Below are 17,106 nucleotides of genomic sequence, written 5' to 3'. Positions count from 1 at the left end.
TCATTATAATAAATTATATGGTGAATTAAATGGAAATTAAATATTAAATATAAAGAATTTATCTCATATTATAGTTTAAAGAAGAAAAATGTAGATAATAAAGCTGGAAATCACAAAGAAGAGTCTGCCTTTGGGTAACATGGAAATACGGTGATTTATAGGACACATAAACAAGAGCGAAACAAAAGAGATAAATGATCATAAGTGAGGCCTCATTACTGAGTTTATGCTGCGTAAGCATCTGAGATGGCAGAGGGCAAATCGCGTCTCTTCACAAAAGCAGAAAGATCAACGTAAACAGATCGTGCTGAATAAGTGCGGCTTCATTTGTAATTCATAACTTTCATCAGCAGACGTTAAAGCTCGTGATCGACTGAGCGAGAACGGCCCTGAGCACCTTCTCGTTGAAGTGGATCTCCACGAACTTCCCAAAGCGACTGCTATTGTTGTTCCGGACAGTTTTGGCGTTCCCGAAGGCCTCGAGCAGAGGGTTCGCTGCAAGGGAGAAAGAAGTCGAGTTCAAACTCAAACCTCAACAGGAAGCTGATGAGAGAAGCAGAAGCGACCTCACCTTCGACTATCCTCTCGTCGATGTCCTGACCCGTTCCGTACGAGGTCGTCAGGTATCTGCAAGCACAGCACATCATCAACACCTGAGAACACGCGATTCGTCTGTCATTTTAAAGCAGAGGTTCTCACAGGTTTACGGCCTTGAAGGTTTTTTAAAGCAAGTAAACATTAAAGTTTGTTCAATAAAAACTGTTTTTGTTGGACCATATTTCATTTTTAATACTGCTGAAAATGCTGTAAGAAGGAGGAAGAAGACCATTTCTGATATTCAACAAAACAAATCCGGCAGATTGTCAGATGTTTGTGTGAAAGCAAAGAACGATGCTCTGCAGGAAGTACAACTGTGTTAAATATTTAGGTTAAAGTGATCAGAAAAGCAGAAACTCTGGGTTTACCAGAGGGTCACTGCACAGGTTTAAGGCTGCCGCAGTGCTCCTGGTAAACGACTCTTATATCGAGCTTTTCCACTGGAGCACTTAAAGCACTTGATACATCATGCCTCGCTCCCCTATTCACATGTATTCATGCTCTGATTAACACACTGTTCCCTCCCTGAGGACACTTTTGCCTTCCAATTAGTAGATGACCTACAGTACAGTTTCCTGTGACCTCCACAGAAACGCTTCCTTTCTGCGAAAAACCGGCAAAACAAAGCCCAAACCTGCAGTTCCTCAGACGTCCACTAGAGGCTGGCTTCATCGGTGAGACTCCCACATTACTGCAGGTGAATATTTTAACACCTCACTGCTTAAACCTCGTGCCTGCTAAGTGAATCACCGAACTGGAGCATTTTTATTGCGGTTATCTGAGCGATGACATCACTTCCTGTGTGGTACCGACCATCCAACAAGTCTACAGAGAGGACCTTTAATAGTTTGGTACTCAGCAGATATCTCTGCTAACCCTTTCATCCAAATAGGCTCATTTCTGGCTTCAATCGCCCACCAGCGATCGCGGCTCAAGAGTTGGGAGTTCGCCTTGTAGTTGCCGGTGCGAGCCCCGGCTTGGACGGTCTTGCTCGTTGTGTCCTTGGGCAAGACACTTCACCCCTACTGGTGGTGGTCAGAGGGCCCGGTGGCGCCAGTGTCCGGCAGCCTTGCCTCTGTCAGTGCGCCCCAGGGTGGCTGTGGCTACAATGTAGCTTGCCATCACCAGTGTGTGAATGTGTGTGTGAATGGGTGGATGACTGGATGTGTAAAGTGCTTTGGGGCCCTTAGGGACTAGTAAAGCGCTATATAAAAACAGGCCATTTACCATGGATAACACCGTGACATCTTACTGAAAAGCTGCTTCAGAGGAGAGCATTATTAGAATCACCGGCTCTCACCTGCCTGTAAACGTTTCTGCTCACATCGTCTAAACACTGTAATGTCACAGCTTTTAGCATGTCCAAAGTCCAGATTTTGTGTGAGCATTTATCAAATACCGCTTTTAATAATCAAATAAGTAATTTCTTAAGAAAAACTGCAAAATATTTTAAACTCTGAGTTATCAGAATAACTGAGTAGAAAATATTTGGGGTCAGTGAGTCAAATGAAACAGGACATTTAAATGAACTAAAACAGGCCTTTTAACCATTTTACGACCTTTTCTGGACAAAACAATCAATTAATTATGAAAACAAGCTGATAATTAAAATCACAAATGAGGTCAAATGAAAATCGATGATATCAAAACTGATTGTGTATATAAGCTCCGAGTACAGGTCACATTACAATAATCACACGAACATGAAAACGTGGATAATTTTCTCAGATTTGTCGTCGCCGCGTTCGCTGAAAGACGAGACCCTCGCCTCCCTCACCTGAGAACAAACTTGGTGTTTTCAGTCTTGCCGGCTCCAGACTCCCCGGAGACGATGATGGACTGGCTCATCTTCAGGACCTTCATGTCCCTGTATGCCTTATCAGCTGAAGACAGAGGCAGCAGTTAGATCAGACGCCACGCTGACCCCAAAAATCAAACAGATATTAAACCCCTGCGGTTTCAATAAGTCAGTCTGGTACCGTGATGTTCAGGGGACTCTGGGAAATCTGAGTGCTGGCTGCCCCCTAGTGAACAAATTGTGAACTACAACATTAACTCTCACCCTAAAAGAACTGCTTTTGGTATTAAATTATTAGAGGACGATTAAACTGATAATTTCTTAATGACTTTAATGATCTTGTTCAATTTGTGAAACATTAAAATAAGTCTTATAAAAATGACAGGGATTAGGACATTTTAAAGCATCCATGACCAAAAACTGCTTAAAAAGTCTAAAATAAAGATACTGACCTCTAAACCGTCTCAGGAGTCTTTAACTTTCTGAATATGTAAACAAACTTTGCTCAACTCGAGCAGGTTAAAATGAGCTCTGCAGAGATGTATCATGCCTTGTTCCCTCCACAGGTAGATTTCACTAACTAACAGAACATTTCTTGTCTCTCCTTTAATGTGAGGCTTTCTGCTTACGATTTGTTTGTGTTTTTAAATCACGGCAAACGAAAGGTTTCCCTCTTTCTAAAAACACACCAAAAATGCTCAAACTGAGCTTTAGTCACGAGCACAGAACAAAAATGTGGGACAAGTTCCTGGAAATACTGTCCAGCATGTAAAAGTTGTGATAAACTGAGCTGCTCACCAATGGCGTAGACGTGCGGCGGCAGCGTGCCCAGCGACCGGCCCCGGTACTTCTTGATGGTCTCCTGCGAGTAAAGCTTCGGGATGTCATAGTACGGGTTGACGGCGATCAGGATGTTTGCTACAAATGTCTGAAAGAAGAACAAGAACAAGAGGAATAAAAATCACTTATTTGGCTCATAAAACCAACAAAGTCTCTAATTTCTCTGCCTCCTCCTGAAGGAGCAGCAAACGTTTTCTTTCAGCACTTATAAAAAGTGAGAGGCTCCAAAATCTGTCAGAGTTTAACGGAATCAGGATCAGAAAATCTGAATTTCTGTACTGATCCAAACTCCATATCAGCCAGTAATACGAGCATTCAGCCACATCTCAAGAATTTCAAGAATTCATAAAACTCCTGAGCATCACATTGTGATTGAGGATTGTGTTTCCAGTCTTCATGGAGGTTACAATGATTATATTGTGTTTTCAAAAGTTTTGGAGAGGTTTAGATTTACATTTATAATCGCTGCAGATATTTCTAAAGCTTTACAATATCCTCATTTATCAATAAAACCTGATTTATATCAGAAATGCCCTCTGTGAGCTTCACAGTGCAGTTCCCTCCTCGGCCACTAGGTGTCAGTGTGGACCAAGTCTGACTCCAGCTGACATCAGTTGGAAGCTTCACAGGAAAATGGAGCTAAATAGCAAAGGCAGCAGAGGTCACATGAGCCCCTGCTGGGTGCTCAAGGTGTGAGGCCGGGCCGAAAAGCCCCCTGGGGTGAAAAGACACCCTGTGTAGCCCCGCTGCTCCTATCAGAGCCTCATGTGGAGGAATAATCATCAGCTGAGGGTTTGCTGGTAAGCTGAAGACTCTGTTTGGCCCACATATGTTTCATCTTAAGGACTTGAGCAAAATTATAATTATTTAAATAATAGCAAACACGTGACAGCCGTCCTCTTTATCTGGATGGACATGAATAATTACTGAAGTCTTTTTGAAGTGACAAGAGCCGAGATCATTCATGAACCCCGTGAAGTGAAGACATCCATATGAAGGAAAAATAATAATAATTAAAAAATAAAACAGTTATTCAATCAGTGTGAAAGTGAGTTTTCAAGAGCAACACAAAATGCAGTGCAATAAAAAGTAACTAACAAAAATTCATTTTTAGTGAGTAAAATCGGACTAATAATGAAAAAATAAAGAAAATAGAAAAAGGAAAATGTAGAAATAACTGCAACAATTTTAAAAAAGCAAATAAAAAACCTTTAAACTGATTAAATGAATAAATACATATATAAATAAAGTTATTTAAAAATAAATTTACTAAGGAAATCAACAGGAACTAGAAAAAATATCAGAAATAAAAAAACAAAAATTCAGTTAAAAAAATAAAAAAAATGTAAAAATCAAAAAAGTAAAATTAAGGGGAAATAAGTGAAAAAAAATAAGAGCAACAAGAAAAAACAAATACTACAAACGAATCAGAAATATTAATTGTCACATGTTGATGCAAAAAAAAAATCGAATAAAGTTTGATCTGATTTATATGAGTTGTTTTTAATCTATTCATTCATTAAACGTTTTATTTTGACAGCTTCAGTCCTCCGTACATTACATGTATATTTACACAGTAACCTGCACACATGTTATTTTTTCTGAACTGGGAGTGCACACGTTTGTCCAGTAAGAAAATGTGATGCCTTTGTTTCAGGCGAGGGTGGAGTAGATCTCTGCTTCAGTGGAGTGTGGAAACATGACTGAGCGTGCGGCCCGCCCACAGGTGGTGCGGGCAGGTCACGACCGACGCTTTGTGCTGACACGGCAGCTGGTTTCCTTCATCGGGTGATGATAACGTGTGACGTTGTCTTTCCGAGGTCGGAATTATTTTGGTTCGGTGTGAAATTTTGACTTTTTACGATCAGAGGAAACGAACCCCGAACCTTTATGAGTTTTTCTTTTTGCTTTTGTGACCTTTTGGTGTTTATTCTTTCATTTTCAGCGCCACAAGTTCACCTGAAGGCTGAGCCTCAGGTGTGTCCTGTGCATTTAACACACCATTGAGTCCAGGAGTGAATACAGCACGCCGAGGATGAGGACGACCTCACAACCGTTTCTGTTTCACAGTATTTCACCGACCGGCCGCTCCCCCTCATGTCTGTACTTACATAAATTTTGTCTTTGCTGTATCTCACTCGGATGTTGTTGAGCAGCGTGGCTTCATTCAGGTACATCAAAGAGCCTGAGAGACACAAGCAGGACAAAATGTTACTAAACTCAGCAGAGCAGCGGATCCACGCTGCACATCGCATCATCCATCGGGCCGAGAGCTCACGTGAAGGTGGTTATCAGTCAGACTGATAACCACCTTCAGCAGCATGTAGCCAATCAGAAACAAGCATAGGTTTACTCAAAGCAGCTGAATTTACAGAAAGGAAAAAACAAAAAACAAATAACAGTGCCACTCGAGAAATGTGAGGATGCTATAGACACAACAACATCATCAACAACAACAACAGCTGTCGGCAAACCAGCAGATTATATGAGAGGAAAACTGCAGTGTGCAGGGTTTTATCAGTCGGGGGCACATAGGGAACCAAGACAGCATAACATGAAAATACTGCAATAAAGTGATTAAAACTGCACTTCAGCAAAGTAATTAAATGACTGTAGATACTAATAAACAGCAGGGTCTTCAGGGAGGGCCAATGCCACCCCATCCCCTCCCTGTAGATGCACACCTGGCTGCATAAAAAAAGCTGCATTTTAACGTGCGAATAGCTTTCAATACCGGGTACTCAAACCTCACCTTCTGCAACACCAGGAGAAAAGTGTTTAGCCTACAAGAGGTTCTTTTATTTTAAAAATCGACCTGATTTCCTACCCTCTGCAGCTCTTTAAACAAGCAAAAAACTCATTATTTAAGCGAGGAGAAGCATAGTGACACAGTAGGAGACTGTTCTGAGTGGGCATCATCATGATGGCACTGCGCCCGGTGCATTCCCGGGAAAAGACTGGAAGAACGCCTCATAAATAAAATCTATTTAAAGCCACGATGGAAAATCTGAAGGAAAAAAGAGACGACTTGGTCCGTTAATAAATTTATGAATATCACTGCTGCTTTGTTTAGACTCAGAAATATCAGACCAACATTTGCTGACGTGCATCCTGTTATAACTCTGTGTTAAAGCTGAATTTAACTCAAATTACAGATCAGCAAGTAAAATTCCTGCAATAAAAATACTCCTATATGGAACTTTATTTCCTTTTTGATGTGCATCAAGAAAAGACTTTAGACCAGGGGTGTCAAACATAAGGCCCGGGGACCAGAAACAGCTGATCCCAGACTTCCAGAGTAACAGCAGCTTAAGGAGGACGACAAATGTCTAATGTCAAATATCTAAAAAAAAGGAGGAGCCAGATCTGTAGGTGGAGCGATGAAGCACAAGTACTCACAGTTATCCTCCACATGTTTGTTGACGTCATCCTCTGCAGGGAAGACTTGGCTCACCGGAGCCAAAAACGTCTGAGAGAAAAGAAAAGAAAAGAGAGATTTATTATTATGATGAAATAAACTGTCAGCTTAATGTATTTAAACTGAGTTAATTTATACAGAGGGGCTTTAAAAACTCAGTGCATGATGCTGTTGATGCATGATGCAGCTTCGACAGAGTTCATGGGTTTCTTTCATGTTCATGTTTTTAAATGATGGCTCCAGCAGGGTGAGTGTCATCTACCGGTTGCTGCAGACACGATGAATTATTTGGAGGCAGGAGGTAACGGGATCAGGGCGACGGGACTGTCCAATGACTGAGATGCAGAGAAATGCCGCGCTGCATTATTAACATCCAACTACTGCCTTTCGATCGGGTCGGCAACAATCCCGGCTCCACTCAAACGTCTGAAACCGCCGACTCATTCACGTGGTCTCGAGGTCAGCACAACCAGCTCAGACCTGGCGCCAAACTTAGCGCTCAGTTTTGAATTTTGAAAGTGTGAAAGTAAAAACAACAAATTTAATTTCTTAAAAAGAAAAAAAACATTTGATGGTTTTTGCATTTCTGTTGCTCTTTAATGCTCCGTATAATTAGCATTTACCTGAGGGCTCAAACTAAAATCAAAGTGCTCTCTGTTTCACTGTTCCACCTTCGGCTTTCTTTTACTCTAAAAGCTTTGGAGCATTAGCTCTGTACACATGACTTCGAGCTGAAGCCGGCCATGCTGAACCAATGCAGGAGGCTTTACGAGGACGTGTGACCTCAGTGTTTTGGAGTGCGGGGGCGTGTGTGTCGTATTCGTGTGATCTTAAAGCCGATCGCTGCCAGCTCCTGAAGGCCCCGGCAGACTCTCACTCCTTTGAATCGGGCTCTTTAAAGAAGCGCTGCAGGCCTCGGCTCGAGCCAGAGACTGACGTACAGCCGATTCATTCTTTCCAGTGGTGGCATGTTCCACATTCTCAGCCCAAGCTGGACCGATTCCACAACACTGCGCCGCGTGAAGACAAGGGGGGAAATAATGTGTTATAGCACAGCCAGCTATTACTTCAGTGTTACTACTGAACCTTCCTGGAATGTGCAGACCCCTACAGAGCTGCTTCTGAGCAGGGATCAGTGGACACTTCAAGGCATCTGAACATGAAGAGCTCTGAAATGGCCAGAACCTGACACTGAACCCTAAACTTCACGGGGAGCCAGTGTAAAGAGGACTCGTCTGCCAACAGTGTGGGATGAGGTGTGAGGTACATGTTAGAAGAACAGCTAAATTGGTCCCAGTGAATATCAATGCTCACCATAGCACACCATCAGTTTCATCAGTTTCCAGCCTTTTCTCCAGCTTTCCAAACCCAACAGTCCAGAACTCACACACACGGCGTTCCCACAGCGCCATGCTAACTGCTCAGGGAGGCCTCAGTGAACACAACAAGGGGCCTGAAGTGTTTTTGAACTCCCCGGGGTCCCAGTTTGATCAAGCATCTGCTGCATGCCCGGGAGCGAGCCCGATCCACGCAGGCCCTACCCCCAACATCCAATTCCACAACACCACAGGACACTCCCAGAGGTCCTGTGACCCCACCCCCACCCCGATGCTTCAGAGTTGTTTAACAGTAGCACCCCCAGGCTCCTACTTTTCTACCTTTAAAACCCGGAGAGCAGCCAAATGGCTGGTAGGCTTTTAGCTAAGCTTTAGCTTCAGCCAAGTGGAAGCTAAATTGGCTCTTCATTCATATGTAAATTAGGTTGTTACCTGGGAATTCTGGAGGGAGGGGAGTGGGGGTGTGTGGATGAGGGGGTGGGCGAGCTGCTAAAAGCTGTGAACTTCCTTTTGTGTTTCATCTTGATGCATTCTCAATCATCCAGGGAAATAAATCTCCAAAAGTCACCAACTTGGAGTGTTTCAGTTTGCCATCTTAGGGAGAATCAACACACATGGGTGTAGGTCCTTTGTTGCTGCGATTTATTGATAAAAACAGTACAAAAAACCAACCATTTGTACACATATTTACAAATGGCCTGCTGAGTGGTGCACGGAGCATGTTCATTGGTTCATGGACCTCCCTGAACTAATGGCATTTATTGCAATTGTCATCTTGCGGGGGGTTAACAGGGTTCCATCTCTAAATGACTGCTGGTCAGCAAACCTGGGAAACCCACAGATAATTGGAACTATGGCACGAAACCGCTTCCAAGACATCATGCAACACCTACGCTTTGATGACAAGTCCACCTGCAGTGATCGAGCAAAGACTGATAAGTTCGCTGCAATTTCCAGTGTGTGGGGATCATTTGTCACCAACTGCATCACGTGCTACAACCCTGGTCTACATATCACCGTTGATGAACAGCTTTTCCCATCAAAGACTCGGTGCTGTTTCCTGCAGTATATTGCAAGTAAACCTGACAAGTTTGGGATCAAGTTTTGGGTGGCTTGCGACCTAAAATCCAAGTACATTTGCAATGTCTTCCCATATCTTGGCAAGGACCCCAATCGTCCCACTGGGGAGAGACTTTCTGAAAATGTAGTAATGAGAGTTGGCTCACTCTCATGTAGCTGGGAAGAAGGCAAGAAAAGAACAGTTGCTTTGGACACAACCCTCCACACCTAGCCCTGGAAAAAGAGCCATGTGTCAAGATGACAAGTGGCCTGAAGTGGACCCGCTGCCTCAGTGAGACAACACCATAACCAAGCACCTTCTCAGACTGGAGGGCTGGGGATTCAGTCACAAGTAGGGCTGGGCGATATGACCCAAAATTCATATCTCGATATTTTTTAGTTGGATGGCGATATAAGATATATATCTCGATTTTTTTTTTTAAAGCCATAAGTTAAGAACAAAAAGAGAGTTCTTAGTCACACTGTGTCCCAGATGTCACACGGGCACTTTTATTTACATACAGCGTAGATGTACATGAAGAAATTACTTAAAAATAAATTATCAGCATTTATTAAATAATCATGGCCCATAAATAAAAGAAAACAATGTTGTTTTTGTGCATAACAAAAAGCTCACAATTGTGCAGTCAAAATGTAAACTAATAGACGCTGAGCATAATAACAAAGAGACAGATTTCACAGCTGCACCACGTCTCTGAACAGGTGCCATTTGTGGTCCTTATACACACACAGTACAGTAATATTACGTTGAAGCACAGTACGTATCACTCCGCGAGGCTCCTCCCCGGTAGCCGTAATCCTCCGACAATCCATCAAGCGGTGCAGCTCCGTAGCTTAGCAAAGTCATATTAAAACATTTTTTGACAGATTGCTGAGCGCCGTGTTCCACATAAAATCGGTTCGCGGTCAGTAAGCACAACCAGAATTCATACATAAGGCGCACTGTCGAGTTTTGAGAAAATGAAAGGATTTTAGGCCGTGCAGCTCCTCCGGGCTGCATGTCGTTAGCGCGGTTAGCTCGTTAGCGCGGTTAGCTCGCTAACACGTTGACGCCGTCCAGCCCCACGCACGGGACGATCCGCGGTAACTCGCTAACGGAGATTTTCCGCTTTCATCTTGTCATTGCCTGCAGGTGAAGCTATGGGGGAGGGGGAGTTGTGTTCAGTGAAGGAGAGGCGAGGCCGAGTAACGTTGCGTAGAGACAAAAGTGGACGAAAGAGAGGCAAACCTGCGGCTCCACAAGTATAATTATAACGTAACATAAGCTATATCGATATAAACGATATTGTCACATCTTATATCTCGTATGAAAATATATCGATATTTTTAAAAAACTCGATATATCGCCCAGCCCTAGTCACAAGTACTGTAGTGTTTACCAAACAACCTGAAGCAGACTCAGATAAGTACTGCTGTGATTTGGTGGCATATAAATGCAATTAAATGGAATTAAGTTGCTTTTAATGTTGTGGCTGATCAGTGATTTGGATATTAAGGATTGGCTATAAACTGGTGCAACGAACTGGCCAAGTGGATGAATAGCTGGTGCAAGTGACTCATGGTTTATGGTACAAACAAAGCTAGTCCTCTTCCTGTTTCCAGTCTAATCAAAGCTAATAACTTCCTGGCACTAAAGCCACATCATCAAACTTCATCATCTTATTTCATTCTTGGCGAGAACAAAATAAGTTACAAAATAAGTAACTCCAAAATTGCCTTTTTAAGTATCTGCTGCAAAAATAACTTCATCTCCTTCAGTAATGCCCTTCAAACAGTTTTGTCCATCTGCAGCTCCGAGGCAGATCAGACACTCTCTGGGAAACAGAAACACAGACAAGGCCGGCTCTTTGTGAGCGATAGTATGACAGGGTCTCATGCTCTCCGTCTTTCCCCTGACGTCCATCCCGGGAGGCCGGCCAGCGAGTGAGCACATCGTCAGACACTGGCACAAAGTGGCTGCAGCGGGACAGACGGGACATTGTTCAGATTCAAGCCCAGAAACTCGCTCTGACAGCAGATCAGAGCATTACTGTTAAAATACTGTTTTCTGTGGTAAACCCAGAGAGGGACCCTTCCTACCAGGAAACCCTTTGAAGCAGGCTTTGTACTGCCTCGACCGATAAAACTGATTTATGGTGTTTAAGTTGGGGTCAGAACTGGTTTATCAGCTCCTTTGAGGCAAAACTCAGGGACCCTACTATTTTACTCACATGGCTCCAAGGTGCAAAATCCTCAGGTTTTTAACAAATCCACCTGAGACGGCAGACAGCTTGCACTCTTCTACTGATCGACGCCATCAAAGTTTGCACTGCGAGTTCATTTTAGCCGATTTATTCAACGGGCTCGCGGTGCATGCCCACACGCCGCTTTGAAGAAAAGCAAAAAGGACTTTTCTGATGAGCAGCAGTCAGTATAATTACTGATTTTGTCCAGAACTGCAAAGACTCAGGAAAACTATTTTTAAAAACAGAAACAACACAGTCTAATAGCAGAGGGCCGGGGTTAGCATCATCAGTCACAGGGTTGTTGCAGGTGATGATTTAAGGGTCGTCCACACAGGAAGCAACTAGTAGCACTTTGCTGACCACAGAAAGCCGATGACATTCAGTCACTTTAAGCAACAACGACTGAGATAACTGCTGAACGCTCAAAGTGGGCGGATCCTGAGTTAAAGCTTTCTCAGATTACAGACAGAAGACTGAAACAGCCTCCATTAGCGGTCCAATGCGTCAAGTCAGCTACAAAGACACAAGCATCATTTCCTGTGTTGATGCTCTCATCTTTCAGTTGCACAGTAAGGCGACTTATCTGACGCCATCGTCACGAAATATATTTTTGTCACGATGAATATCATGAAGATATTTTGTTAAAGAGGATGTGTGACCAGAAAACCAGAAGCTAGCAGCTCAAAAGGGGCGACATCACTGATGACACTTAATATAAACTCAGTTGTTAACATATCATTGACACGTCACGATATTCACACCCTGAAATGAGACCACAGCGAGCAACAGCAACACCACAAAGGCTGGTTCTGCTCGTAACGTGAGGTCTCATATTTCATCGTATTTCTTTGACTTCAGCACACGAGTGAGAGACTGATACACGTGGGACAAACTTCATTAATGCAAACCAACACACTGTGTGTGCAGAGGTGTAACGCTCCGAGTACACAAATACATAATAAAGCCATCTGTCTAGAAGCATCTTCATCAGCCTTTACTTGTTCCTCACATCTCACTTCTCTACCTGCACCTCTGTCAGTCGCTCCTTTGATAAAAATAATAAGACACGTATGTCAGATTCATGGAGCTTTTTGGTTCTTCAAATGAAAAACATCTATTTTTACACTCAAGTTTGTGCAAATGATTAAAAATAAAAGCCTTGAAAAGGAGTGAAGGGTTTCTGTGAAACAGTGAAATGTAGCAAGAAGGAGCAAGAAGGATACAAATGCTAAAGTGGAATTAATTATAATAAATATATATTAGTAGAAGGCCAGGTATGGCCATAGGTGAGGTAAATAAAGGTCAGTCCCAACAAAATAAAACGTTTATGTTAGCTGTCAGCGTTAGCTTACTTTTACTGTTCCACTAAAGATGGAAGAATGTGTGCAGTAAAAAATACTACTGAAGCAGGTACCGGGTACTTTTAAGGTGGAGTGTCTCCTCGTGTGTTTTATTGAATCCATGAATTGTTGTGAATCACTGAACACTTGAAATTCCCCAGTTGTAATTTTCCATCCATAACGGAGATCATTTCAAACTGGTGTGACATTTAAAATACATTTACCAGGAATCTCTCTGTAAATGCAGAGAGGCCCCGTTTATGCAGTCGTTTGCAGAGCAAATGTGCAAAGATCAGGGGCACAGTAAAAGGTGGAGTAAATATTTCTGGATAGAGATGGTGAGGAGGGAGATAAAAACCATAAAACTGGCTGTGTGAGTGTCGAATGACTGCTGTAAAAACTGCTGCAACTCATTCCAGTAAACGGCCAGAAATCCAGTGAGGCCAACCTTGTGCAACATCTTTTATTCAGAGAAAACATCCAGGAACGAGAGCCACTCTTAAAAGAACGCAGGATTAAAATCACTTTTCCTGTTTAAATATCACTCATGACTCAGGCAGGTGTGGAAACACACCTATGCGGTTCTGTGTTTTACAGGCTGACGGTAAATCAGTGAGGAGCCTCTTTAAAGAGGAACGCTGTCACTGCCAAGGCCTCTCCGAGGGGGAAGATTAGTGAGACGGACACCGAGCTTTAGGGGTTACCACAGCAACAGACTCTCAGTGACATTAAAAGCTTTGCTGAAGGCGATTCAGCACCTGATGCAGCAGAAAAGCGAATCAACGGAGGCGATATCAAAAAAAGCGCGTTTATCTTGCTGCACAGAGCCACTTGGCTTCTGATTAATCAGCACTTGAGCACCGGAGGTGAATCTCAGAGTGAACAATGCTTTATTGCTTCCAGAAAGGTGGCCTGAAGCCCCGCGAGCTAAGTGGGACATTAAATCATTAACACACAGCAGGTGAGAGCACATCAGATAAACCCATCAAAGAAGGGCCAGAGCGGACCGATCGATTCAAAACCATTTTCATCTCACTCATTCTTCTTCAAAATAAAAGAGGAAGGCATAAAAAGGCTGACGTAGAGGTGATGAAGCTACAGCTAGCCGTTTAAGTCTTTGCTTTGTGTTATTAATACAACGCTGATGCTTGGAGGTAAAATAAATGTCATCCTTCCAACCCGAGTCCTGCACACAGACATCAGGACGCAGTTGGGAAATTGGGGACGGTCTCGGGGTAGGAAGGCAGGCGAGTAAATAAGTCTGCAGTGCAGTAATAACTGCTCCTGTAAAGCAGGTAACCCTCAAAGTTTGCTCACCTTTCCCTTCTGTTTGAGGGGTTCGATGGTGAGGCTGTCAGCTCCGATGTCTACTATGGTTCCCAGCTGGAACCCGTCTGTTGGGTGTGGCGCCCACACCGGCTTCCCATCCTCCATCTCGCCGCTCTGAAGGCTCTGGAAAACATGACACACGACAGTCAGCGGCGCTCTTTCAGCTCCAACATGCAAACATTTCTTTCTGTTTAAAGCTCAGTTGGCTCCTAGTGTGTTGCCTTGATTGCACCTCAGCTCCTTGGTACTCATTTCACTCAGCAAACCATAAAAATCCCAAACAGCCAATCACACAACACTGAAAGGATGCTGTACTCATGAGTGACATGTAGGAGGTGTGCCTCCTGTTTTAAAGTCTGTTTATCTCACTGCACCCTGATGACTTGCATTTCAAAATAATCTTTATTTATCGGACACTGTGCCACGATCCTCTGTCTGAAACAGTTTTAGCCCCTCCCCCTTCAGCCCAGCCTTCTTTTGATTGGCTGCCCCTCACAAACAGAAGGCTTAAACACGAGGTGGGTGGGGCCACCTACTTCCCTGACTTCCAAAGATATTTTAGAGCACAAACTTTGTTCCTGCATTTGTAACAGCCACGTTATTAAACCATTTTGTCTCTCTTTAGTTTATCAATGAAATGGACATCAAGATTAGAAATATTCATTATACTACAGACTGAAACACAGCACTGACTCTGGGCTTTCAGGAGATTTTTCTGACAGCAAGAAAACCAATTACAGTGTTAGTGAGTCAAAGCAGCAGCTGATCGCGTTACAGCGGTGACACAGGGACAGAAACTCCCTGAAGTCTCATGATGCACTCACAAATCTAGAATAAAATATAGAAGTCGGTTAAAAGGACATTCCAAATGTGCAATAAATGAAGTATTTGTCTTTAGCTTTAGTCATTAATAAGATTAAAACTAGCACACAAAGTAATGAAGTCTGAACGTTAGCATTCCTTAAACAATAAAAAACAAACCTAAAATAAACCAAAACCGCTCTGGAAACTGAACACAGTCAAAAACAAAGGCCCAAAAATTAAATAAAGGACAATAAATTTACAATAACATCGCTGAGGACAAAGCAAGGCACACCAGTGTTTATATTTTATCAGATTTTATGGATTGACAGCTGTAAAAATGATGATTTTCAACAGCTGTCATTCAAACATGAAACACTAAAAATCACAAAAATGACGCACTTTATAAAACAGCAGTGTAACGTTTAGGACTTGTTAATCCTTGTTGTAAGAAACAAAAGTTCGAAAAGAAAAGTTTCACAAAATATTCTTTTCCCCACAGACTGATGTGATGATTTCCATTTCTTCCTTACAGCGTTCATCGCACTACCACGCTAGCATCACCACATATGTGTGTCACCATACAGTATAGTATGTCGTGGAAACCCCTATGAGTACAGTAATCCGGTTGTTCAGTCTGACGTCACTAGCCGTGTCTGGGCCTAAACTCCGCTGCAGGTCCATATATCAAATGATCACTATGGCATTACTGAGAGTTGAAAAACTGTCTAAAGTCTTTCATCTTTAATAAAATGATCAGCGTTCTGCTCTACCAGGTGTAACAATTGAGTTTAACATCCAGGCATCCATGAAAACGGAATTTATGACATTTAACGGAGTTAGAAGTTAGCAGGAAGTTAGCTCGCTAGCTTCTATCTAAATACAATATAGCATGTCCTGACTGCGGGGTTTTGGAAACAAATTAAAACGTACAGCTGTGCTATCACTTCCAGCATAAATGAAGACAGAAAACTAAACAGCAGTAACGTTTGTAGGGTTACTGAAGTTGGGCTAGCTGGTATATAATGATGTGCTACGTGACCGCTAGCGACACAGCTATGTTAGCATAATATAAACAAGCTAACTTTTTTTCCACTCGATAAAAATTAACGTGAGTGTTCTCAGTGGTCAGGAACAAATGTAATCGCATGGCAGGATGCTGTAAAAGGACCAAACTTCAGCCAGGAGAACAACGGAGATAATCCATCCACAATACGAGGTTAGTCATTCATATACTGCTGCATGGGCTGGGCTGTAGTTACATCCTAAGGTTTTAAAAACTGAGCTTAAATAAATGATTAGCGGTAATAAAAGCCGAGGGAGGTCAACAGGGATCACTGACTGTTGTAGGAGCTTTTTGAGATCAAATAGAAGAAAATACATAACATTAAACATGTTAACAACACAAAAGCCATATTAAACGCAGACTAGGCCTACTTTAGACCTGGAAGTAGGATTCGTCGCATCATCACTGAACAACCGGATATGTAGTGATGTAAACAAATGCAAGCTGATGGAGCCGGAGTAGCTGCAGTTCATCATTCCTGTCCTCTCCGTTGTTTCCGTGAATACGAGCGGCCGGAGGCAGAGCAGACCATAAACTACCAGCATGTGTGAGAACCTGACGGTCAGCCTCGCAGGCCAGAGCGTGTTTACACGCACACAGCACGGACTTCCAGCTCAAAAAACACTTTCTATCACACTGAGGTTTTAACCTGATGCAGAATTGATGCATTTGTCACATTAAAGGAAGTACCGGCGATGGTGTGGTTACAGACAGCATACCAGCTTCTTCTGTCACAGCAGCTCTCTGCACGTCCTCCTTCACTACATCCATGAATCATCTCTGACCTTTGTCCCACATGTCCACACCATCTCAGCCTCAGCTGTACCCGATGGACTCATTTCCAATTCTGTCCCATCCTTGTCCTCGCAATGAAATGCTAACATCTTCAGCTTTTAAATCCGTGACACTGTCTCTAAACCACACATCACATTAGTGGTAAAAGTGGTTGGCTGAAGACAATGACTGACCTTTGTGTAGTAGAGCAAAGAAAAAAAACACATAACACTGACCTTAAAAGTCTGTTTGTCCCTTTGAAGTGACATTTCTGTGCAAGTTTTTATAATAAACCAGATTATAAAAACTGCCAAAGAATCATAATAAAAATAGTAATGTTAGTGTCTCACAAAGTTAGAAACTCTTAAAAGGACATGACAAATCTGCTTCCTAAATCAGTGAACATCCTGCCGTGGGAACGCGGAGACAACTTTGAAAGCTCTAAAGTGAAAGCTTGTGTTTCACTGGAGGATGACTAAGCATCATCCCAAAGCCTAAGAA

The 17,106-nt window shown here is 42.8% G+C and overlaps 1 protein-coding gene across 1 annotated transcript in view; it reads right to left on the bottom strand.

Moving 5' to 3' along the window:
* The window catches only part of myo6a (myosin VIa), a 128,873-nt gene extending 112,444 nt beyond the window's left edge, over nt 1-16,429 (bottom strand). Inside the window, exons 1-8 of the mRNA XM_026194849.1 lie at nt 16,203-16,429; nt 13,953-14,087; nt 6,635-6,704; nt 5,347-5,420; nt 3,194-3,323; nt 2,375-2,480; nt 572-627; nt 398-495 (exon numbers count right to left, since the gene is read on the bottom strand). Coding sequence (XP_026050634.1) covers nt 398-495; nt 572-627; nt 2,375-2,480; nt 3,194-3,323; nt 5,347-5,420; nt 6,635-6,704; nt 13,953-14,087; nt 16,203-16,376 — 843 coding nt within the window. The 5' untranslated portion in view covers nt 16,377-16,429. The remainder of the gene's footprint in view (nt 1-397; nt 496-571; nt 628-2,374; nt 2,481-3,193; nt 3,324-5,346; nt 5,421-6,634; nt 6,705-13,952; nt 14,088-16,202) is intronic.
* Between the last annotated feature and the right edge of the window lie 677 nt (nt 16,430-17,106).

Source organism: Astatotilapia calliptera, chromosome 15 (genome assembly GCF_900246225.1).
Source record: "Astatotilapia calliptera chromosome 15, fAstCal1.2, whole genome shotgun sequence".
Classification (NCBI taxonomy): domain Eukaryota; kingdom Metazoa; phylum Chordata; class Actinopteri; order Cichliformes; family Cichlidae; genus Astatotilapia; species Astatotilapia calliptera.
The sequence above is the reverse complement of the archived record's forward strand: the minus strand, read 5'-3'. Positions and strand labels throughout refer to the sequence as shown.